We start from the raw sequence: 25,694 nt of genomic DNA on the forward strand, positions 1-25,694 counted from the left end.
AACTAGCATTATAGTAAATGTATGCATTAAACATACATCTAACATAAATATACATGCATGTATATATATTTATATATATAAAACAGAATTTTATTTGAAAGAAAATTGGGAACAAAAACATTTATTAGCTAGCAATTTGATCCCATTTATATTACTAAATCAGAGGACAGGGAAGGTTGGTGTGTTGTAGTTCATAGGGTTGCAAAGCATTGGACATGACTTAGTGATTGAACAACAATAGCAAGATACTAACAAACAGCTCATCCATGGATATTTCAGGTTATTTATGTGCATATTTTACAAAAATCACTAAATTAGTCAACTCTTCTGTTAACTTACCCCACTAAAGCAACAAAAAACAAGCAAACTACTAGTTCTGACTCATTTGAATAATAGGCAAATATATTTAGGACCTAACTGTTTGTAAAATAAATTCTCTAAAGCTATAACTCATGCCCTTTACTTTACACTGGGGAAAATTAATCATTATTTCAAATGAAAATTTAGTCCTTGTTCAAAAATTAAAGTATTTACTAGTCATTGTTCAAAGATTAAAATATTAATTAGTACATTTTAAAAGAAGAAGAAATCAGGATAACACCTTTATCTTACTGGAAGACTCATGTAAGCTGGCTCCTGGGAACCAGGATCATGATGCCTAGCTATGAGATTGACCCATCCATCTTCAACAGCAACCTGGCCAATTCAGGGGCTGAAAATCTCTAAAGGCTGGCCTCTGAGACTGATTATCTGTACCTGGATACAACAGATGGGTATTTTGTTCACATTACTTTTGGCCACCCTATGGTAGAGTCTCCAAAAGCAGCGAGGACAGGATCCTTTCTTTGACATGCACAGGATGGTTTCTAGGCTGGAAGAGTAGGTAAAGCCAATGGCTATAATAGGAGTCAATCCATATATACAAGAACCCAAGGGCTTTCCTTAAAGACATTTGGGGCAATGAGATAAAGGTTGGACTTGCCATCAAACTAGGAACTACAGTTGAGTATTTGGTACCATGGGCTAATCAGATAGACATGGTCTTGGATATGTCAGTTGAACCTGGATTTTGAGGGTAGAAGTTTACTGAAGATATGATACCAAAGTTTGTTGGTTGAGAACACAGTTCCTGTCTTTTGGCAGACAGGTTAATGGTAAAACAGATCACCATACTCTCCATAACTATGCGAACATAGTGCCTAACATGATTGTGTCTGTCAGTGATATTATAAGGAATGAAGACCCCATATTCGTGATAAAGCTATTAAGATATACTTTCTCAAGAAGTTGCTCAGAAAAATTCTCTTCACAGGTGAAATTTCAAGGAGTCCAATGTTTCTGTTCATGAAATTTCCCTTTTATTGGAAAATGAGAATGTTGACTACCAAGTCATATTGCATGAAGCTGTACTGCTTTCCTAGGGAATTATTCACTCCAATGATTAAAACCTACCGTGAAAAATGTTCTAAGAGATTAGACACTGGACTGTACACCTACATTTTCAATGATGGAATTTAAAGATTGTTGTTGTTCAGTCACTAAGTCATGTCCTACTCTTCGCAACTCCATGGACTGTGGCATACCATGCTCCTCTGTCCTCCACTATCTCCTGGAGTTTGCTCAAATTCATGTCCATTGAATCAGTGAAGCAATCCAACCATTTCTAACCAAATTTAAAGATTAGAGTACTGAATATGATTCAGTAATTCCACTCCTGAGCATGTATCTGGAGAAAATATAGCCAAGACATGGAAGCATTCCATAAACAGAGGAATGGATCAAGATGTAATACATACATACAATGGAATATTACTCAATCATTAAAAAGAATGAAATGATGCCATCTGCAGCAACATGGATAGACTTAGAGATTGTTATACTGAGTAAAGTAAGTCAGACAGAGAAAGACAAATATCATGATATCATTTATATGTGGAATCTTAAAAAAATGTTAATGAACTTATTTACCAAACAGAAATAGAGTCACAGATGTAGAAAAGAAACTTATGGTTACCAAAGGGGAAGAGAAGAGTGATAAATTAGGAGATTAGGGTTGACATACCCACTACTATACATAAAATAGATAACTTAGTAAGGACTACGGTGTAGCCCTGGGAACTCTACTCAATACTCTGTAATGATCTACATTGGAAAAGAATCTAGAAAAGAATGGACATATGCATTTGTATAACTGATTCACTTTGCTATACAGTAGAAATTAACACAACATTGCAAATCAACCATACACCAATAAAAATTAATTTTAAAAAATAAAGATTCAGTTCAGTTCAGTTCAGTTGCTCAGTCATGTCCTACTCTTTGAAACCCCATGAAATGCAGCACGCCAGGCCTCCCTGTCCATCACCAACTCCCGGAGTTCACTCAGACTCACTGAAATACCGTTTTTCCTGGGAGGCTTCATTTTAATAAAGAGTAAAAATATAGCTGTCTTAAGATTATAAACAGAAACATATCTTAATGCCTAAAGAAGGCATATTAGCTTTTATGAAGAAAATTATTTTTCTGCATTTATGGAAAGAATTTTCTGTTGTTTCCCATCTGTTAGCCAAAAGCAATGAAGTCCTTATGTTTCTCCTGTTTCATCACTTGTGATTTGATAAAATGAGCAAAATAAAACTAATAAAAACTATAAGCTTGAATCTGGCAGGGATGGCATGCCATATTCCTTTTGCATCTAAAACATCTATTCTTTCACTTCTTACTGTGTAGTCAAATACATAAAAACTATTTTAAAAACGTGTGAAGCCCAGGGGTTTTCAGGTGATCTGCTCTAAAATATAAGCACAACTTTATCTGCGTGTTTTCTTTGCTAGCTTTGCTGAAGGAGCAGATTATTCAGTGACTTTTGCTGCCTTCTTAATGCCACCTACCATAAAATATTAAATAATCCTGTTGCCTTAGTTCTGAGTACAAAGAAAAGTAACATCTCTATTTGGAAGTAATATTGAACTAAATCTTGACTCTGCCCTTTAGGTCTATTTGACCTCTGAAAATTACACAACCTCTTTGAGCTTTTATTAACTACTATATATCAAATGTATTTTAACAATTGTTCAGGATCTTGTTGAGCCTTAAAAGAAGTACCATAATACAAGTAAAACTTCCAGTACTATTTCTAAGAATTTAGCAGATGCTTAATACAAAGTAGCTATCATTTTATAAGTTTATATCATGAGTTATAAAGTACTTTGGTATAATTGAATTAAATTTATAAGTCATTCTTATGACTGCTAGGACAGGTACTTTTGTCCCCATTTAAAAATAAGAAACTAAAGCTCACCAGCAGTCTGGTACCATGGAAAGGGTCTAGTACGGCATAGGATTTCTGGTCTGTACTCTTTAAAAAATGGAACCCATAGGCAACACATCCCAACAAAATAAAGACCACGTGACAAGCCCACAGCTAATGTCATACTTAATGGCAAAAAAATTGAAAGTATTTCTTCTAAGATCAGGAATAAGACAAGAATGCCCACTCTTGCCACTTACATTCAAGGTAGTATCAGAAGTCTTAGCCACAGCAACCAGACAGAAAATGAAATAAAAGGAATCCAAACTGGAAAGGTAGTAATTAAACTATCACTGTTTGCAGAGGACATGATATCATACATAGAAAACTCTACAGACACCACACACACAAACTAGAACTAATCAATGAATTGATCAAATTGCAGGATATAAAATTAATATATGGAAATCTGTTACATTTCTGTATACTAACAATGAGAACCATCAGAAAGAGAAATTTAAAAAAATAATCCCATTTACAATTGCATCCAAAAAAAAAAGAAAATACCTGGGAATAAATCTAACTAAGGAGGTAAAAGACCTGCACTCAGAAAAAAACTATTAAGACACTGAATAAAGAAACCAAACTCAATACAAAAAAAGATGAACATACATACCATGTTCAGGGACTGGATGAATTAATATTGTTAAAATGATTAAACTACCTCAGGTAATCTACAGATTTAATGCAATCTCTATCAAAATACCAATGCCATTTTTCACAGAAGTAGAAAAAATAATTCTAACATTTGTATGGAAACAAAAAGACCCTGAACAGCTAAAATAGTTTTAAGAAAGAACAAAATTCACACCCCCTGATTTCAAACTATACTACAATGGCACAGTAATCAAAATGGTATCAAAAACAGAAACACAGATCAATAGAATAAAGTAGAGAGCCAAAAAATGAACTCATATGGGCATTAATCTATGATGAAAAAGGCAAGAATATACAATAAGACAGGTAGCCTCTTCAGTACCGGTGCTGAGAAAACTAAACAGCTACATACAAAAGAATGAAACTGGACTACTTTCTAACACTATGTAAAAAAGTAAACTCAAAATGGATTAAAGACATGTAAAACTTTAAAGAATAAACATTCTAGAAGAAAACATAGGTGGCATCCTCTTAGATAATGGTCATCAAATAAACAAATGGGACTATATCAAACTAAAAAAAAAACAAAACAAAAAACAATTGTGCACAGCAAATGAACTGTCAGTTAAGTGAAAAGTCCACTTACTGAATGGAAATATGTATTTACAAATGATATATCCAATAAGGGGTTAATATCCAAAATATACAAAGAACTCATACAACTCAACATCAAATAAACAAACAACCCAAGTGAAAAATGGGCAGAGTATGAAGAGACATTTTTCCAAAGAAGATATAGTGATGACCAATAGGCACATGAAAAGATGCTCAATATCACCAATCATCAGAGGAAAGTAAATGAAAACCAAGTGAGATATCACCTCACATCTGTCAGAATGACTCTTCTCAAAATCACAACAAATAACAAGCATCAGCGAGAATGAAGAGAAAGGGAATCCTCATGCTCTGTTACATTTACAAGAATGTAAATTGGTACAGTCACTATGGAAAACAATATAGAGATTCCTCAAAAAATTAAAAATAGAACTGACCTAAACTTGAAATCTCAGGGACGGGGGAGCCTAGTGGGCTGCCTTCCATGGAGTCGCACAGAGTCAGCCATGACTGAAGCGATTTAGCAGCAGCAGCAGCAGCAAACTTGAAATCAATGGAATAAGATAACTAATGGGTTAAAAGAAAACCCTTGGCAACCCAGAACTCTATAACTAGTCAAATATTCATCACGAATAAAGGTGAAATGGTGAAGATGATCAAAAGGTACAAACTTCTAGTTAGAAGATGAATTCTGGGAATGTAATATACAGCATGGGGATATTGTTAACAATGCTGTATTGCATATTTGAAAGTTCGAAGGGGACAGACTGGTTCCAAATAGGAAAAGGAGTACCTCAAGGCTGTATATTGTCACCCTGCTTATTTAAGTTCTATGCAGAGTACATCATGAGAAACACTGGATTGGAAGAAACACAAGCTGGAATCAAGATTGCCGGGAGAAATATCAATAACCTCAGATATGAAGATGACACCACCCTCATGGCAGAAAGTGAAGAGGAACTAAAAAACATCTTGATGAAAGTGAAAGAGGAGAGTGAAAAAGTTGGCTTAAAGCTCAACATTCAGAAAACGAAGATCATGGCATCCGGTCCCACCACTTCGTGGGAAATAGATGGGGAAACAGTGGCAACAGCGTCAGACTTTATTTTTTCTGGGCTCCAAAATGACTGCAGATGGTGATTGCAGCCATGAAATTAAAAGACGCTTACTCCTTGGAAGAAAAGTTATGACCAACCTAGACAGCATATTCAAAAGTAGAGACATTACTTTGCCGACTAAGGTCCGTCTAGTCAAGGATATGGTTTTTCCAGTGGTCATGTATGGATGTGAGGGTTGGACTGTGAAGAAGGTTGAGCGCCAAAGAATTGATGCTTTTGAACTGTGGTGTTGGAGAAGACTCTTGAGAGTCCCTTGGACTGCAAGGAGATCCAACCAGTCCATTCTGAAGGAGATCAACCCTGGGAAGGAATGATGCTAAAACTGAAACTCCAGTACTTTGGCCATCTCATGCAAAGAGTTGACTCATTGGAAAAGACTCTGAAGCTAGGAGGGATTGGGGGCAGGAAGAGAAGGGGATGACAGAGGATGAGATGGCTGGATGGCATCACTGACTCGATGGACGTGAGTCTGAGTGAACTCTGGGGGATGGTGATGGACAGGGAGGCCTGGCGTGCTGCGATTCATGGGGTTGCAAAGAGTCAGACACGACTGAGCGACTGAACTGAACTGAACTGAACTGAAGGGGAGAGATCTTAAAATTTCTTTCACAAAAGAAATATTCACTATGTGTGGTGATGGATGTTATTATTAAATTTACTGTGATGATCATTTCACAATATAATATATATCATTTAATCATTATGGTATATACCCCCCAAAATGGAACCCATGTAAGGTGAGGTGGGCAAAGGAAGCTTTTTTACTTAACATTGTCTTATTTCCAGTTTAACTTTATTCTGTAACAGAACCAAACGGCTAGGAATATTCTAGAACTATGGATATTGTCCCCAGTGATATATATTTTATTATTCCAGAGTAGATTAGGAGATAACAGGGTACATTTTAATCCATAAACCATAGTATTTATAACTATGTTCCAAATTATAATTAGAAAAATATGTATCAACCACCTTATTCTTACACTCTTTTAATGTAACAAATATTGCCCCCCAAAATGGTAACATCAGGTATCTACTATATTTTTCTGCCTAAATTCTCATTTCTTGAATAAAGGTAAAAATAAATCTTTTCAGGGTCAGTTCTGGGGCCTCCAACTTTGTGAAGAAGAGATATTTTTATATTCCTGATACTTTTAAATCTCTGGGGATGGTTTTGAGAATAAAGTATACTGAAGGCAGTGAGGGGAAGGATAAAATTCTACCTACCTTCACTTCCCAATGGGGAATCCCAGCTAACTAAGTTTGCACGAGTGAGGAAGCAGCAAGCACCTTGGAAAGCCACTCGACCTGCCAACTAAAAATCTTCAAGGTCCTCCTGACAGATGGTGTCCAATCCTTCGGTCAGGGATCTCGAACTCAGAGCCATGTGAACATGTGCCTGGGTTTTGAAACTGGAGTATGCTCCCTAAAGACATCTTATTAGAACCAGTTCAGTTCAGTTCAGTCGCTCAGTCGTGTCTAACTCTGTGACCCCATCAGCAGCATGCCAGGCCTCCCTGTCCATCACTAACTCCCGGAGTCCACCCAAACCCATGTCCATTGAGTCGGTGATGCCATCCAACCATCTCATCCTCTGTCATCCCCTTCTCCTGCCTTCAATCTTTCCCAGCATCAGGGTCTTTTTCAATGAGTCAACTCTTCGCATGAGGTGGCCAAAGTATTGGAGTTTCAGCTTCAACATCAGTCTTTCCAATGGACACCCGGGACTGATCTCCTTTAAGATGGACTGGTTGCATCTCCTTGCAGTCCAAGGGACTCTCAAGAGTCTTCTCCAACACCACAGTTCAAAAGCATCAATTCTTCGGCTCACAGAAAGTATTTAAACTGCTGCAGAGATCAAAATAATTATTTTAAATATCTGCATAGGTATATGTATATATAGGCTTCCCTGGAAGCTCAGACTGTAAAGAATCCGCCTGCATGTAGGAAACCCAGGTTGGCTCCCTCCCTGGGTCAGGAAGATCCCTTGGAGAAGGGTATAGCCACTGACTCCTGTATTCTTGCCTGGAGAATTCCATGGACAGAGGAGCCTAGTGGGCTGTAGCCATAGAGTCGAGAAGAGCTGGACATGACTGAATGACTGAACCGCAGCAGCTTCTTTAAGTTATCCCCCGCCAAACACCATGCAGCCCAGCCTTCATATCATGACAACTACACCACTATCATCTCCCTTGTCCAACTTCCAGATTCCTATTTCCTCACAGCCTCAGATAAATCTGGCCACCAGGCTGGTATCACTTCTCCATTCACTTTGCTTGGGTCTCCTGTTTTTCAATGTGCTGTGTTAGTGAGGACAACTCCAAAATCACTGCAGATGGTGACTGCAGCCATGAAATTAAAAGACGCTTACTCCTTGGAAGAAAAGTTATGACCAACCTAGATAGTATACTCAAAAGCAGAGACGTTACTTTGCCGACTAAGATCCGTCTAGTCAAGGCTATGGTTTTTCCCGTGGTCATGTATGGATGTGAGAGTTGGACTGTGAAGAAGGTTGAGCACTGAAGAATTGATGCTTTTGAACTGTGGTGTTGGAGAAGACTCTTGGGAGTCCCTTGGACTGCAAGGAGATCCAACCAGTCCATTCTGAAGGAGATCAACCCTGGGATTTCTTTGGAAGGAATGATGCTAAAGCTGAAGCTGCAGTACTTTGGCCACCTCATGCGAAGAGTTGACTCATTGGAAAAGACCCTAGCACTGGGAGGGATTGTGGGCAGGAGGAGAAGGGGACGACAGAGGATGAGATGGCTGGATGGCATCACGGACTCGATGGACGTGAGTCTGAGTGAACTCCAGGAGTTGGTGATGGACAGGGAGGCCTGGTGTGCTGCGATTCATGGGGTTGCAAAGAGTCAGACACGACTGAGCGACTGAACTGAACTGAGCAGATATTCTAAATAAACAAGATAAAATGAGGCGAAAAAATCCCACTTTCTTTTTTTCACCTATATTGATGAACTTAGTCCAAATAATTTTTTTATCCACACCTACAGAAAAGGAAAGAAAAAAGAACTAGAGAAAGCAATGTGAGGAGACAGAATATGAGTTTAGAATAGACCTTCTGTTAATAAATATTATTAAGTACTAAAATAAAATTTAGTGCCTCTGTCCTTAAGATGGAAATGTTAAAGCAAAAAATATTCTTTAGGTACATAAGATAGCCTGGTGTCTATGACAACACTGGACTTTGGATTCTTCAGCCAGAGTTCCTATATCATTCAAATCCAAGCACTTAACTGGTGACCTTAGACAAATTACTTAACCTGTCTATGTTTTAGTTTTCTTAAAGTCGGAATAGTGATATCAATCTACTTCATAGGGTTATTATGAGAGTAAAATGAGTTAATATAGGTAAAAGCATCTACAACAGGGTCTGGCATAAGGAAATACTAATTAGGTGTTACATGTCATCATTGTTGCGGTGGTTACTACAATTGTGCTACTGACAGCTCATAGATTAGAAAGTTCAATAATCCAAAGGCAAAAGAACGGGCAGTACTGGCACTTTTCCTACATTTTTCTAAAATGCCGTCATTGGTGTTGGACTGTTCGGCTTAAAACATATTATTCACCAAACACAACCCCTACTATCCTTTACTACCCAAAGAAAAGTATGTGCTCTAAACCACTGTAACTATATATATATATATATATATATATATATATATATATATAAACGGCTATGGAATGATTAGATAAATATTATAATTAAATGCCTTCATCCAGAAATCTCTGCTTTTGTTACAAGGCTAATGAAGGTGATCAGTCTTCCTTACACGAGAAGGGCCTACAATTGCCTTCTAGAAAACAATTCCCTTCAACATTATTACCAATTTTAGTCCCTGAGTTGCAGATGCTCTGCTTTGCCTTTGTAAATTATTAGTACCATCCTATGTGCACTGAACAGTAATGTTTGCGGTTCTTTTTTTTTAAGTCTATTTATTTATTAAATCATCTTAAGAGTGCGGTATGACAAGTTAGGTATTAATACAAAAATCAGAGAATTATGATGTATCTATAGAAGTCAAACCTGTTTGTATGCCTATTCATTTTTCTTTTTCAAAAAGTATTATGAATTTCAAAAGAACTAAAGCCACATTATAGAATAGTTATAAAATAAAAAATGAAAAAGAAATCTCTCAGAACCCATCAGTAACTAATTTTTTGGTATACTTCTTAAGTAATTCTTATTTATATTTTCAACATATTTATGAGCATATGTTTCTAATCTATTTGATATAGAACTATAACAGAAGTACTTTCTATTAATATTTCCTCATTACTCTTCATAACCACAATTTTTAAAGGGTGTGATATAGTTCACTCAATCTTCTATTACTACATTTTTAATCTGTTTTCCATTAAGATAACTATGTAAATAATAGTCTCTTTTGAGTACATCTATTTCCATGTTTCAGATTTTATTCTTAGAAGAGATTCTGTAAGTATTTAATACTTCTCTCTTTAATAAATTATTTAAACTTATAGCTATATCATATTATGCAGGAAATAGCTTTTCAAAATATGTGAAATAACTCTGCAAAACACCATCACTACTAGCTAAAACTAAAAACATACTTTCTCCATGAAATTCTTCTTAAACTTTTTCTCATCTGAATTTTATCTCCGTTCATATAGCCAGTTTCTCCTTGGTCCCCCAATACAAATAACTTTGGAAGTATTTCTCATGGCATTTTGTACCTTTATGTGATAGCACTTATGCCAAGTATAATTAGTAATTATTTATATGATATTTAATGTTTATGTCTTTCAGTACATAATATGCTACACTGCAGCAGAGACTCACCTATGCTGCTACTTTTACACCCAAGTGTCTGGCACATAGCTTGTAGTCTTGTTTGTTGATTCAATGATTTAACAGTTTAAAATTATTCTGTACAGTGTTATGCTAAGTAGTATGGGGAATATACAGTAATATATGACAGTTATTGCCTTTAAAGAATTATAATAAAAATGAACCCTTACTATTATTTTTAATTTAATACCTCATAGAAAAAAGTTCATGGGCTATAAAACCAAATTAACCTACAAAACAAAAAGGCAACCTACTGACTGGGAAAGATATTTGCAAATTATATTACTCATAAAGGGTTAATATCCAAACTATATAAACAGCTCATACAACTCAATATCCTCGACTCGATTCTGATCTTAATGGGGAAACTTCTAGTTTCTCACCACTAAATATGACACTAATGTGTTTTCCATAGATATTCTTTAACATTTTGAGGAAGTTCACCTCTATTACCAGTTTACTGAGAATGGGTGTTGGATTCTGTCAAATGCTTTTACTTTATTTATTGGTATGATCATGTGATTTTTTTCATCCATAGTCTGTTGATGTGATGCCTTACTTACTTGATTTTAGATATTGAACCAGGCTTGCACATTTGAGATAAATTCCACTTGGCTGTCATGTACAATTTTTAAATACATCATTGGATTTGATTTGTAAAATTTTGTTAAGAATTTTTTGTATCTATGCTCATGAGAGATATTGGCCTTTAATTTCTTTTTCTTTTTTTTTCTATAATTTTTTTTAAAAATAATCTATTCGTCTGGTTTTGGTATTAGTCTAAGACTAGCCTTATAGAACAAGTTAGGGAGTATTTTCTCTGCTTCTATACTCTGAAAGTAACTCAACAATGAACTCATCTGGGTCTGGTGCTCTCTTTTTTGGAAGGGATCCAATTATTGATCCAATTTCTTTAACAGATATAGGCCTATTCAGATTTTATCTATTATCTATTTATTCTTGTGTGAATTTTGGCATATTGTGTCTTTCAAGAAGTGGTCCATTTCATCTACAGTAGCAACTTTGGGGGCATAGAGTTCTTTACAGTACTATTTCATTATCCACGGGACCTTTAGTGATGTTCCCTCTTTCATTTCTGATATTAGCAATTTGTATCCTTTCTTTTTTTCTCTTAATTAGTGTGGCTAGAGGCTATCAATTTATTGATCTCAAAAACATATTTTAGACAATTAATTTTCTCTATTGATTCTGTTTTTGAGTTCATTGATTTCTTTTTTATAAATCATTTCTTTTCTTTTGCTTATTTTATGATTAATTTTCCTTTTATTTTCTAGTTTCCTAATGCTGAAGCTCATTGATCATTGATTTTAGATATTCTTTTCTAAAAAAATGAATTTATTGCCATAAATTTCCTTGTGAAAGTGAAAGCGAAAGTGAAGTCGCTCAGTCGTGTCCGACTCTTTGCGACCCTATGGACCATAGCCTAACAGGCTCCTCTGTTCATGGGCCAAAATTTCCCTGTAAGCACTGCTTTTACGGCATCCCACAACTTTTTATAAGCTGTGTTTTCATTTTTGTTTAATTTAAAGTGATTACCTTTAATGTTACCAGTATAGTTCAGTACACTGATTAACAAACTAGTACTTTCACCAGTGAACATCCATTTCAGTCATTCAGCAAAGTCTTAGTGCTGATTGAGATGTGGATACCAGGTGGGTTTATAGTAACCTTTCCTGGAATTTAGACTTTCAGTTTTAATATTAGCTAACCACCTCTGGAGTTTAAACTCCTGGTCAAAATATTACCTGCACATGGTTGTAACTTAATCTGACACATACATACACATGCCACCTCAGGGTCTGGGCTGAGTTTTAACATAAATTAATACATCATTATATATATCCAGGATATGGAAGCAACCTAAAAGTCCATCAACAAAGGAATGGGTAAAGACGTGGTACATATATACAATGGAATATTACTCAGGCATAGAGAGGAAGGAAATAATGCCATCTGCAGCAACATGGATGGACCTAGTTACTGTCATACTGAATGAAGTGAGCCACACAGAGAAAGACAAATACAGTATCATATCACTTACATGTGGAGTCTTTAAAAAAGGCTACACATGAACTTATTTACAAAACAGGAATAGAGTTACAGATGTAGAACACAAACTTACGGTTCCCAGAGGGTAAGTGGATGGGGGGGATAAATTGGAAGATTAGGATTGACACACATGTACACACAGTACTATACATAAAATAGATAATCAATAAGAACCTACTGTACAGCACAGGGAACTCTATACTCAATATTCTGTAACAGCCTATATGGGAAAAGAATCTAAAAACGTGGATATATGTATATGTATAACAGATTCACTCTGCTGTGTACTTGAAACTAACACAACATTGTAACTTAACTATATGCCAGTAAAATTTTTTTAAAAAACATCGTAACATTCCACTTTAAATATTTCAGATTATACCCTTAACTGTAGGTCAATTCAGGAAGAGAAATGGGGTCAGTACTTCAAAGCCTGTGAACTCTGATAATGGTCATCACATTTCCACAAAGTGAAATACTCTGTATTTGATATGTAGTCACATGACTTTTGGCCATTCAATGCACCTTAAAGAAGAAACCATCAATTCCTGCTTAGTGCTCTCACTCTAATACGGGATGCTCATTTAAATTTCTGCCCTTTCATAGCTACTTGATAAGAAAGTATGAGAATAATTTTTTTAAGCTCTGTATATCTGTAGTTACAGAGAAGAAAAATAATAGCTAAAGGTGAATCTGAGAAGTAACATTGTTGAAAAACATTTGAGAAAGTCTTACTGATTTCTACCAACCTCCCTGGCTTTCTGGAGGCAAAAAGTTAAAAGGACAGTCTCATACACAAAAGACTCATAATCCACTGGGAACCATGAGGATAAGACAAGTAAATATTACACATATACTTATCATCAAGATAAGAATTTTGTTCAAAAGTAAGATGGGAAACCAAGGACAGCAAGTGTTTAGATTAAGAATCAGGAATTAGATGGGCTACCAGAAGTTTAGCTGTTGAATATAAATTAAAAGATGCTTACTCCTTGGAAAGAAAGTTATGACCAACTTAGACAGCATATTAAAAAGCAGAAACATTACTTTGTCAACAAAGGTCCATCTAGTCAAGGCTATGGTTTTTCCAGTGGTCATGTATGGATGTGAGAGTTGGACTATAAAGAAAGCTGAGCACCAAAGAATTGATGCTCTTGAACTGTGGTGTTGGAGTAGACTCTTGAGAGTCCCTTGGACTGCAAGAAAATCCAGCCAGTCCATCCTAAAGGAGATCAGTTCTCAGTGTTCATTGAAAGGACTGAAGTTGAAGCTGAAACTCCAATACTTTGGCCACCTGATGTGAAAAACTGACTCATTGGAAAAAAACCCTGATGCTGGGAAAGATTGAGGGCAGGAGGAGATGGGGACGACAGAGGATGAGATGGTAGGGTGGCATCACTGACTCAATGGACATGAGTTTGAATAAACTTCGGAGCTGGTGATGGACAGGGAGGCCTGGCGTGCTACAGTTCATGGGGTCACAAAGAGTCAGACATGACTGAGTAACTGAACTGAACTGACTGATTCATTTATTGAGTACCTGCTATCATGTTTATTTGATTCTGAAATGTCATATAATTCAGTTTCTTAATATCAGCTTTTTTAAGGGAGAAAAAACTCTAAATTCTATGCTAAATGTGTATATTGGTTATAAGATACACTTTCAAAAATTTTAAATGTATTATTATCGACTTCTATTATTAAGAAGAGGGGGAGAAAGGGGTGTGCTATTGCTTCGTTATTTTTTAATAGAAAGAATTTAGAATTGCTTCAATACTATGAGAGTGAGAATAAACGAGGATAAAGAGGAGATAATCTAATAAATGCTGACTAATCTGTGAAGCCTATGGGCACATTAATAACAACAGCAACAACAAATGTAAACAAACGTTCATTCTATATGTGCTAAGTGCTATATGTGCTAAACACAGTGGGTACAAAGATGTGCTAACTAGTCATGGACCTAAATTAGGGAGGTTAATCTACTGGAGTTACACATGCATCACACAAACACATAAAACATAGTCTGCTAATATATTGGATACTAGAGTAACAGATCCTCTTCTTTGTGTTGACCCAACCAACTGCAAAGATGAATACATCTCTAGTCTTTCTTTAGCTAGCTATCTTGAGAGCTTTAGCTTACTACTATTTTGAAGAAATATTTCATCTTACATAAGCAGAATGATTTATTCTATGTGGCCATTTGTTAAAATCACAACCACCTAGAGAAAGTTATTTCCACAAAATGATTACTTATTGATAACAAAATATTCACCTTGATCATCTCAGGTAATTGGTATATTCTTGAAACTAAATTATCTTGACAGTTGTTCTTGGCAAAAGAGGAAAGCTTATTGCTTCAAAGATAGGGTTATATATTAACACATTATAAGGTTAGGATGACAGAGGAGCTAAGAAACTCTTTTTAAAAAATTAAAGACATTTTGTTATTTGATTGGTATAACTATGAATTTAAAGATATCTGAATATAGGAAGCCCAAGAGTAAAGAATATCTGAAATGTAGGTGCTAAATATAAAACCTCTTTTTCAATATCTCACACTTAAACAAAATATGTGGCAGCACAAGCACATCAAGCTTACAAAGACTGCAATCTCAGATATTCTGCATCCTAGCTACGACACTTTCTAATAATTTTTCTCATAAAAACTGTGAAAGCATGAGGCCAGTAACATCAGTACAAAACCTTAGGTGAGCATGAGTATAACGATGCTTACACACTTCAATCACTCAGTCATGTCTGACTCTTTGTGACCCCATGGACTACAGCACGCGAGGCTTCCCTGTCCATCACCAACTCCCAGAGCTTGCTCAAACTCATGTCTATTGAGTAGGTGATGCCATCCAACCACCTCATAACTGTTGTCCCCTTCTCCTCCCACTTTCAATCTTTCTCAGGATCAGACTCTTTTCAAATGAGTCAGTTCTTCACCTCAGGCACCCAAAGGATTGTGGTTTCAGCTTTAGCATCAGTCCTTCCAATGAATATTCAGGACTGATTTCCTTTAGGATGGACTGGTTGGAGATCCTTGCAGTCCAAGGGACCCTCAAGTCTTCTCCAACACCACAGTTCAAAAGCATCAATTCTTCAGCACTCAGCTTTCTTTATGGTCCAACTCTCACATCCATACATGACTACTGGAAAAATCATAGCTTTGACTACATGGACCTTTGTTGGCAAAGTAATGTCTCTGCTTTTTAACACGCTGTTTAGGTTGGTCATAACTTTTCTTCCAAGGAGCAAGTGTCTTTTAATTTCATGGCTGCAGTCACCATCTGCAGTGATTTTGGAGCCCCAAAAAATAAAGTCTGACACTGTTTCCACTGTTTCCCCACCTATTTCCCATGAAGTGATGGGACCAGATGCCATGATCTTAGTTTCCTCAATGCAGAGTTTTAAGCCAACTTTTTTACTCTCCTCTTTCACTTTCATCAAGGCTATTTAGTTCTTCTTCACTTTCTGCCATAAGGGTGGTGTCATCTGCATATCTGAGGTTATTGATATTTCTCCCAGCAGTCTTGATTCCAGCTTGTGCTTCATCCAGCCTAGCGTGTTTCATGATGCACTCTACAAATAAGTTAAATAAGCAGGGTGACAATATACAGCCTTGATATACTCCTTTTCCTATTTGGAACCAGTCTGTTGTTCCATGTCCAGTTCTAACTGCTGCTTCCTGACCTGCAAACAGGTTTCTCAAGAGGCAGGTCAGGTGGTCTGGTATTCCCATCTTTTGAAGAATTTTCCACAGTTGTGGTGATTCACATAGTCAAAGGCTTTAGCATACTCAGTAAAGCAGAAATAGATGTTTTTCTGGAACTCTCTTACTTTTTCAATGATCCAAAAGATGTTGGAAATTTGATCTCTGGTTCCTCTGCCTTTCTAAAACCAGCTTGAACATCAGGAAGTTCACAGTTCACGTATTGCTGAAGCCTGGCTCGGAGAATTTTAAGCATTACTTTGCTAGCATGTGAGATGAGCGCAATTGGGCAGTAGTTTGAGCATTCTTTGGCATTGCCTTTCTTTGGGATTGGAATGAAAACTGACCTTTTCCAGTCCTGTGGCCACTGCTGAGTTTTCCAAATTTGCTGGCATATTGAGTGCATCACTTTCACAGCATCATCTTTCAGGATTTGAAATAGCTCCACTGGAATTCCATCACCTCCACTAGCTTTGTTCGTAGTGATGCTTTCTAAGGCCCACTTGACTTCATATTCCAGGATGTCTGGCTCTAGGTGAGTGATCACCCCATCGTGGTTATCTGGGTCATGAAGATTTTTTTTGTACAGTTCTTCTGTGTATTCTTGCCACCTCTTCTTAATATCTTCTGCTTCTGTTAGGTCCATACCATTTCTGTCCTTTATTGAGTCCATCTTTGCATGAAATATTCCCTTGGTATCTCTAATTTTCTTGAAGAGATCTCTAGTCTTTCCCATTCTATTGTTTTCCTTATATTTCTTTGTACTGATCACTGAGGAAGGCTTTCTTATCTCTCCGTGCTATTCTTGCTACACAAGAGAAGACTCTACATATGGACATCACCAGATGGTCAACACCGAAATCAAACTGATTATATTCTTTGCAGCCAAAGGTGGAGAAGCTCTATACAGTCAGCAAAAACAAGACCAGGAGTTGACAGTGGCTCAGATCATGAACTCCTTATTGTCAAATTCAGACTTAAATTGAAGGAAGTACGGAAAACCACTAGACCATTCAGGTATGACCTAAATGAAATCCCTTACGATTATATAGTAGAAGTGAGAAATAACTTTAAGGAACTAGATCTGATAGACAGAGTGCCTGATGAACCATGGACGGAGGTTTGTGACATTGTACAGGAGACAAGGATCAAGACCATCCCCAAGAAAAAGAAATGCAAAAAAGCAAAATGGCTGTCTGAGGAGGCTGTACAAATAGCTGTGAAAAGAAGAAAAGTGAAAAGCAAAGGAGAAAATGAAAGATAATGATGCTTAAAGATTGATTAGTGTGGAAAGGTCACAGTGACAAGAACAAGACAGCCACCAAAAGTGTCATGTGGAGTTCATGAAATAGCAAATGTCTTGTGCAGAAGTGTGAGTTTATATAATACATTAGAGTAGCCACTATAGTCAGCAATAACTTTCATGTAATGCACATGACTAAAAGTACAATGATAAACACAAGCATTATATGCATAGCAAAAGAGATTTGTTTTACTACTCCAAAGAGTAAGTAATGGCAGTACCTAAGCAGATTCATGTATACAGTGTGAGTGGTTCCAGAAATTAGGGAATCATGGTATGAAAGCTGAAGACAACGCAGTAAGGGTATGTGGTCAGCAGCACATTTCTCAGGGAGACTTTTATTCTACATGTTTTTCTTTCACCCGTTTCAGGGTCAAGCACCACTAAAACCTCACTATCAGGATGAACCGGTCTTTCCATCACTTCTACCTCTTAACTTGGGTTGGGGAGGACAGTTGGGCAACGGAACACAGTGATTAGCACACCATTCTTGCTCAGTCTTCAAACTGTTAGCTTTCAGACAAGCACACTGTGACAAACCATAACTTAAACTTGTGGGGATCTTTCTTTAAAACATGGAGATGGAAAAGGAGAGGACCTGTGCCACTCTTCTCTTGATTGCCATGATAGGAAGGAATCATGGACAAATACAGCTATTTTCATGCTCAAAATATCCTCTGATCATTTGTCTTAACCCACAATTCGACTTGCTCTCATCACGTTTTGACTGCTGGGAGCCTTCAATCCATGTTTATCTACGCTCTCTGCATGATCTTTAACCTCTCTCTTTCCTTCATCTCTCTGTTCTCATTTTCAAACACATGTAGCTCTTTTTCTATCACAAGTTACCATTCTCATGATCTCATTGCCTTTTCCAGAGGCACTTTTTCATTTTTTGACACTAAAATGGCCTATGCAATGCTTTTTCCATTTCTTTACCACCTCCTCCCTTCTGAATTTTTTGCCAACAGGCTTCTAGTCCTGCTCCCCTCCTCACCCAATACCTTTCCTTAAACCTAACAATGATCTCTTTTCCTTATTCTGTTTGATCTCTATACCACTGTCTTCTCTAAAAATTTCTTGATATAGTCTTGACCCTTGCCTTCGATAGTCTGAAATTATTCATGTTTTTCTGCCTTTCTGATGACTCTCTTGTTTTTTATCTCTTGGTTGCATTTTTTCATTCTTTTTCCCTCAAGCTGTGACCATTATTCACAGTTCAGTCCTTGCTTCTCTGTTTTTCTTCCTTTCTAAACCAGGGGATTTTAAATTGTGTTTCTTGATCTAAAATACCTTAGAAGCTGCCACTGAGAACCCAGGGAATGAATGAAAGTGTGGACAACTGGTGCCTTCCCACTACTTCAAACAGAATAGCTCTGATTTTATCTGTTTATTTGTTCCATATTGTTTATTTTGGAGAGCTTCACTAATTTACGGAAAACTACATCAGAATCATAAAACCTGAATCTAATTTCTTTTTTTACCACTATCTATATAACTTTGGACAAATATTTCAAAGCATTAATAAATTTCTAAATCCAAGCTTGTGTCCTTCCCTCCACCTAAACTACTCTCCAGCTCTACTCCCCAGTACTTTTCTAATTCCTACTGATTTTTTGGTTTTCTGTCACTTCTTCCAGGAAGTCTTCTCTGAATCTGAGATCTGGGTTAGGTGTTCTGACATGGTACCACAGCGTTCTGAACAAATCCTTTAACACAATACTTATTTGGTTGTCTGTTGGTTTATATTTCCTACTAATCTGGAAGCTCACTGAAAACAGACTATTATTCATGATTTACCTAGCTTAGGGCATGTAGTAGGTTTGAAGTCCCAAGCAGAGATAACTTTATATTCAGCAAAGATACCCAAATTAGGTGACACTGCTCTCTTTTCAATGAAACATAAATGAAAAAGCATGTATCAATATTATCTCTCATTGTGATCAAACTGCTCTCCCCATCTGCCTGTTTTCTGAATGTCCGTGACACCTCCTTCATCTACTTTTGAATCCTATTTACAACATCCTCACCATTTACTTTTATTAGGGAAGTTATTTTATATTCCACTGATTTTTTTTTTTTTGGTCCTAAAACAGAGATGCATTGTTAAAGATATCTGCAATGACCAAGAAAACATCAAAATACTAATTCATCTTGTTTTCAACTCTGTATCATTACATCATTCTTAACAAGATTATAACATTGCACTATTTTGGCTTAATATTAACAATACCAACTTCTAATAGTAAACAAAGATGAAAAATCTTCAAAGGAAGATTTTGAGGGCATATCTGAGCAGTTTATAAGAAAAGTATTGGTAGCTGATATAGAGATTATAACTGCCTGGTAAAGAACGTATTGCTTTAAATATTTGCTGTTTAAAAATGTATATATAATAACAACAAAAAAATCCCAAAATTAAATCAAAGAAGAGTAATATAGTGTTCACATATACTCTGTTAATATGGTCTTAGAGAAATTCCATCTTTAATCCTAAATTGTAACATCGCCCTCAGCAACCATATTAGGGTACTTTCATCATAAATGTCATAGGTTCCAAGAGCAAAATTACATTTCAATTCAGTGCTATTTTATTTAAGAGTTTATCATATTTTCAAACACCAAGCTAATGCAATTTAGAACCAATGAGTATCTTTTACCTCACTGCTTTAAATCTGGAATCTTAGCTTTTTACTACTATGATTATTCAGATTATATTAAATGGAAAAGGTCCTAAGAAAGACCAAAATCAAAAATATTTTATAATAAAGCAATCTCTGTATAGCAAAATTGATCATGGTTCATTATCCGCTTAACAGAGAATGCTGGACAAACAGAACTTCAAAAAGATATTCTTGGAATAGATGTTATAAAGAAAACTCATGTATCAGATGAGTAGCTGATTAGATGAAATCCTGTACAGCACTGAGAGACCAAGATTTAGGTCACGAATCAATTCAAGGAAGTCGATCTGCTGACTAAGTTTCTCATGTTTCTTGTAACAATAGTAATATTTGTATAAAGAAAAGCCCCACAGCCAACAGGGGAAATGGTACTTACGAGTACTGTGTTAGCAGTTCCAAATCATTATGCATGTTGATTGGATATGCTTCGCTGAGTTCAAACAACTTCTCTAGGGCCTCATAAATGAAAATGATGCAAATAAGAGAAGCAAAAGCTTCTTCAGTAAACCGGGTGATATAGCAGACAAGGGAGCTTGCATCAGTGGCCACAAGTATGATACACAGGGTTGCAGTCCAAAGTCCAATACTAGCTCTTAATGATAGGTATGACAGCCCATATTCTCTAGGAGGAGGGAAAGAATAGGGGAAAGAAGGTCATTGAACTTCAAGCTTGTCACCATTTTTAGTAGATGGAAATAAGTTTAATTCAGGAAGCAAAAGTAAATAAGCTTCACATCCCATGAGTATCTAAACGCAAAACTTTGTCTACAGGGAACACCGAAGGGTACAAAACTCACAGAGGTTTCTCAGTGCTTAGAACTGAAGATAATTTTTTATAAATATTACATTAAAATACATAAATATTTTACTGTTTCTTTATTTCCATGGAGAGACAAAAATGGCAAACTGAATCAAATCAGCAACTTCCACCTCTGCCAGCAGATTTCCAAATGTGATGTTGAGAGAAGCATAAACACAGTAGAGGGATAGACAGGGACTAAGGGCGAAAAGTATATAATACTTACTTGCAAAATTTAAACAAAATCTTTTCAAACACCAAAACTGGTCCTGTACTGCCTAGAATGGTAAGAGGCTGTCCACCAAAGAGAGAATAGGCTATTCCAGTCATGGATGCTCCAAAGAGAGACTCGATTGCACTCTGTGTGGAGATACAAATGATTCCATTATCTAAGCTGTACAGGCCACCATTATAACTGGGGGGAAATATATATAAAATACATGAGGTCTATTCTATGAAGCACCTACCAGCAACCTTGGGCAGGAGGTGGGGTGGGAGAATTAAAAAAGGGGCAGGCCGTCAAAATATGGAATGGTAGTAGACAAGGATACATTATCTCCCTCTTCTTTATCTTACATTTCTTTCACTTACTAAAAGTTTACGTGTATTCACAACAAATGTCTGGCAGAAGCATGGCCTATATAAGTGGGAAATGGACCTCTTAAGAGGTAAGAACCAATCTAAAGCTAGCCTAAGACTGGGGGCCAGGGATGAGACCAGAACCTTGTGCAACGTAAGAATTATCTGTTCTGAGATTACCAGTTCCACTAGTCAAGAAGTTCATATGAAGTTTATCTGCCAGACCATACATCAAATCTCTCCTCATAAAGGAATTCAAAATGAAACGCACACTCATCTAACTACGAATCTTAAATGCTGATTCAAATTCAAGTTCAGAGAAAAGAATAATACATACTATTCGACCCTCAGTTGCTTCTCCCAACAGTCCTCCAAATGTGATGACGGGAGACATACATGCGCAGTAGAGAAACAGAAAAGATGCTAAACACTGCAGGCTGAAAGCATCTGTGAAGTCACTCCAGAAGTATGGAGCTTTTCTTTTGATATCTAAAATAAGTCCCCCAAAAATCCTAAGACAGGGGGGGAAAACACAATAGTGACATACAAAGATAAAAAACACATAAGTCAAAATACTCATTTGCTTTGTTGTGAGGTCACAGTATAGGTTTTCCATCAGCAGAGATGAGACCTGTATTAACCTGCTAGGTTTTACACCATGATCTACAGGAATAGCTTTGTATCACTAAGGCACTTCAATTCCTAGTGAAAAATCATGTCAACAACCTCAAAAACCCTAGGTTCTCTCAAACAAGGTTCTCAGCTGTTCAACAATCAAAATTCAAACAGTGAGATTTAAGGATTACTCTAATCTCTGTTCCATTTTACAAAAACCTAGTCCGAAAATCAGGCCTCTTATCCTCAGTCATTGGCAATATTGGAATTGTTTACATTCCATTTAGCATAGCAGAAAGTGAAGGAGGGAAGGTAAACTGATTTTTATACAGCCTAATAGTGAACATCAACCTAGAGAGAAAAGGTGGTATATAACCATGGCTCCAGCTATCCACTCTCTTTGTCAAAAAAATCGCTTGCCAAAAAATATTTCATACAGGCACTTAAATGGCCTTATGGATGACAATAATACTTAGTAGACAGAGGTAAGTTCCATTATTGTTTTCATTTTTGGAAAACTAACACAGGGGCCTTATAATAAGCAACCTAGATAAATGTACTTTTGATCCACTGTTGCTAAACATATTCAAACATCTATAATTAACAAGACAATAATGACCTTCTGCTGTTGCTACTGCTAAGTCACTTCAGTCGTGTCTGACTCTGTGTGACCCCATAGACGGCAGCCCACCAGGCTCCACCCTTTCCTGGGATTCTCCAGGCAAGAACACGAGTGGGTTGCCATTTCCTTCTCCAATGCATGAAACTGAAAAGTGAAAGGGAAGTTGCTCAGCCATGTCCGACTCTTCGCGACCCCATGGACTACAGCCCACCAGGCTTCTCCATCCATGGGATTTGCCAGGCGAGAGTACTGGAGTGGGGTGCCATCGCCTTCTCCGAATAGTGACCTTACTTGGGGTAAATGAATGTATTCTAAAAATATCAAAAAAACACATTAGAAACATGTAAAGGATGATATTTTGGTAGGAGGAGGGGAGTGGGAGAAGCATTAAATTGTGAAATGTCTAAAATCTGAGGATGAAATTTTTTAATCTATTAGTAATGAGAGCATTAAACAGGTATTCTCATTCTTTGAACATTTACTAACAATATGCAGATTTAACACTTGACTACTAAAAGCTCTTTGTGTTCTTTGGAATAGAGATGTCATATTAAAATGAATAAGGCTATGATTAAGTTCCTACTTGGAGGTTAAAAAAACTGTTATGTTCAACATACTGCAAGTATGCTAAATACACCAGGGTTATGGAAAAATATTAAAGGTTTGTTCTTTATTTTCTAAATAGGAATATAATGTGGCAATCTAAGAATCACTTCAAAAATGATTGTTCTCTTGAGAAGCAAATTACTATCTGCCTTGAAAAATGTACCTCTTCAGAATAACTGAAAATTCCATTATTTTTAATTGCCCTGATATAGACACAATAGTAACATATTAATAACTATCTTATTATTATTTGAGTGATCGAATCATTACGTTTTCCACATCCACCAAAGGGATGTGGAGCAGGAGAGGTTGAAAAGGATGAAATTTCAATTGAAAAAAAAAGGACATTTAATATTCAGAGAAGTTTGCAAAGAACCTATGAAAATTCACACACATACACAAAGATCATCTTAGTTTAGGTTCTCCTACTTGTGCTTAGTAAAACACATGCATAATTTTTATTTGGGGGATCATTTCTGAATGATGTGTTAACTTCTCAAAGTCATAATTCAAAACAGATTTAATCTACTAGTCTATTTATTCATGTACTTATTTTTTACATCCCACCTAATCCCCAAAAGAATGTGGTTATGAATGATCACTTCGTAGTTAATATTTATAGGCTTGATAGCACTTTCTATTAGACTACTGTTTTCTAATTAACTACTTATTAGGCCATACATTAGTCTAAATAGCTGTTATATTACAGTGTAATAAACGTGCGTTTAGCAGCAAAAATCTAAATCCGGAAGTGGGAGGTCACTGCAGAGAACAGCACAAGAGCAGCCCAGGTGTGCACCAGCAACTCCAGGAGAGCAGATGAGTAATGGATACTTGAAGTCCTGTCAGTAACAGAATCTGTGGAAGAACTCTGGAGGAGCGAAGATACCGGATATTGGTGACCTGGGAGGATTTAGGAAGCAGTAAGGAAAAGTGAACTTTGAAAAAAAAAATCTAAGCTATGTGGCACGTTACACCTGAGAGAGAGGGGAAAAAAAAACACCAAAAATAAAAAGACAGCATTTGAAAATCTGGAAGTAAACAGAAGGAGTTACAATGTTTCCAGGAAAGGGAAAGGGAAAAAATTGTCTGAATCATCTCAAATTAGAGAAAGACATTTCCTCTAGAGACAAAACATAGAAAAAGGGAAAGAACAGAGAAGAATTAAAATGCACAGAGTTGTCAGGAACTGGAAAGTCAGCTTAGAGGACACAGTGAGAGCAGAATAGGAGATGGCCCTGAGGAGAGGGGAGCACCAAGCCTGCAAGTTTTTGCAATTCCCTTCAATTATAATGGAGGCTGTGTGCACATATTCCCTGAAGAGAGACCCACCCAAAGGTTTCTGATTTTCTGCTCACACATTTCTTGGAGAGAGACAAGCTGTCAAAAAAACCATAAAGAATCATTTTAAGAAATAAATTGAAGCTTTCATCTCTTCAAAGATGTGTGATTAGAAAAATAAATCATATAGCTTTTCAGATTACTATCATAAAAATAAAAAATATTACTATATACATCCTACTTGCATGTAATGAGACAGGGTCTATAAGACTGAGTTCTCGGTATTTATTTTCATTTCCATTTTGAACTTGAAGTTTTCAACAGGCTCTTTTGGAAGGGGCAACTGACAGTTTTCTCATTCATTCTAAGAATCTGTGAATGTGTTTTATGCACAGCAATGTGAAAGACTATGTATATAATGGAATAGTGTATTCACTGTTCTGGTTTAATAATAATGACAATCATTAATGATGAGATATCAAATTTATTAGCATATTTACCCCCAAAGAGTAGGTATTCAAAGTATAAAAACAAATTAGTCCTCAAAACAATAATTCCCAACACAAAAGTGATATACCATTTGGTCTTTGAAGTCCCATACAAGGGCTTTTCACTAACCTTCCAGTTCGCTGGAGTTCTGGTCCACTATGTCCTCCATGGGGATCAGCTTCCCCATGAGCTGCTGTTCCATTTGGTACAGAAGGAATCTTCCTCTTCTCCTGTGGGAAGATTTTTGTTTTTAATTTCAGGTGCTAGTTGTAAACAATAAAAACAATTTTTTTCCCTTGAGGCAATATACAGAGCAGTTAAGAATCCAGGCTCTGTACTTATTTGCTATACAACCTCTAGAAAGTTATTTAGCCACCTAAAGCCTCAGTTCTCACCTCCTTTTACTGGTGATAACTCTGACAGCAAAGCATCTGCCTCCAATGTGGGAGAC

General features: G+C 36.5%; 1 protein-coding gene and 1 pseudogene across 2 annotated transcripts in view; one reads left to right on the top strand and one right to left on the bottom strand.

The window, feature by feature from the left end:
- Nucleotides 1-25,694, bottom strand: part of SLC4A10 (solute carrier family 4 member 10) — a 343,935-nt gene that overhangs the window by 81,721 nt on the left and 236,520 nt on the right. For both annotated transcript variants that reach the window (XM_069574340.1, XM_069574339.1), the window contains exons 11-14: nucleotides 25,373-25,473; nucleotides 21,968-22,142; nucleotides 21,278-21,411; nucleotides 20,629-20,874 (exon numbers count right to left, since the gene is read on the bottom strand). In XM_069574340.1, coding sequence (XP_069430441.1) covers nucleotides 20,629-20,874; nucleotides 21,278-21,411; nucleotides 21,968-22,142; nucleotides 25,373-25,473 — 656 coding nt within the window. The remainder of the gene's footprint in view (nucleotides 1-20,628; nucleotides 20,875-21,277; nucleotides 21,412-21,967; nucleotides 22,143-25,372; nucleotides 25,474-25,694) is intronic.
- LOC138433131 (ribulose-phosphate 3-epimerase-like) lies at nucleotides 655-18,044 on the top strand (annotated as a pseudogene).

Source organism: Ovis canadensis, chromosome 2 (assembly GCF_042477335.2).
Source record: "Ovis canadensis isolate MfBH-ARS-UI-01 breed Bighorn chromosome 2, ARS-UI_OviCan_v2, whole genome shotgun sequence".
NCBI classification, from domain to species: Eukaryota; Metazoa; Chordata; class Mammalia; order Artiodactyla; family Bovidae; genus Ovis; species Ovis canadensis.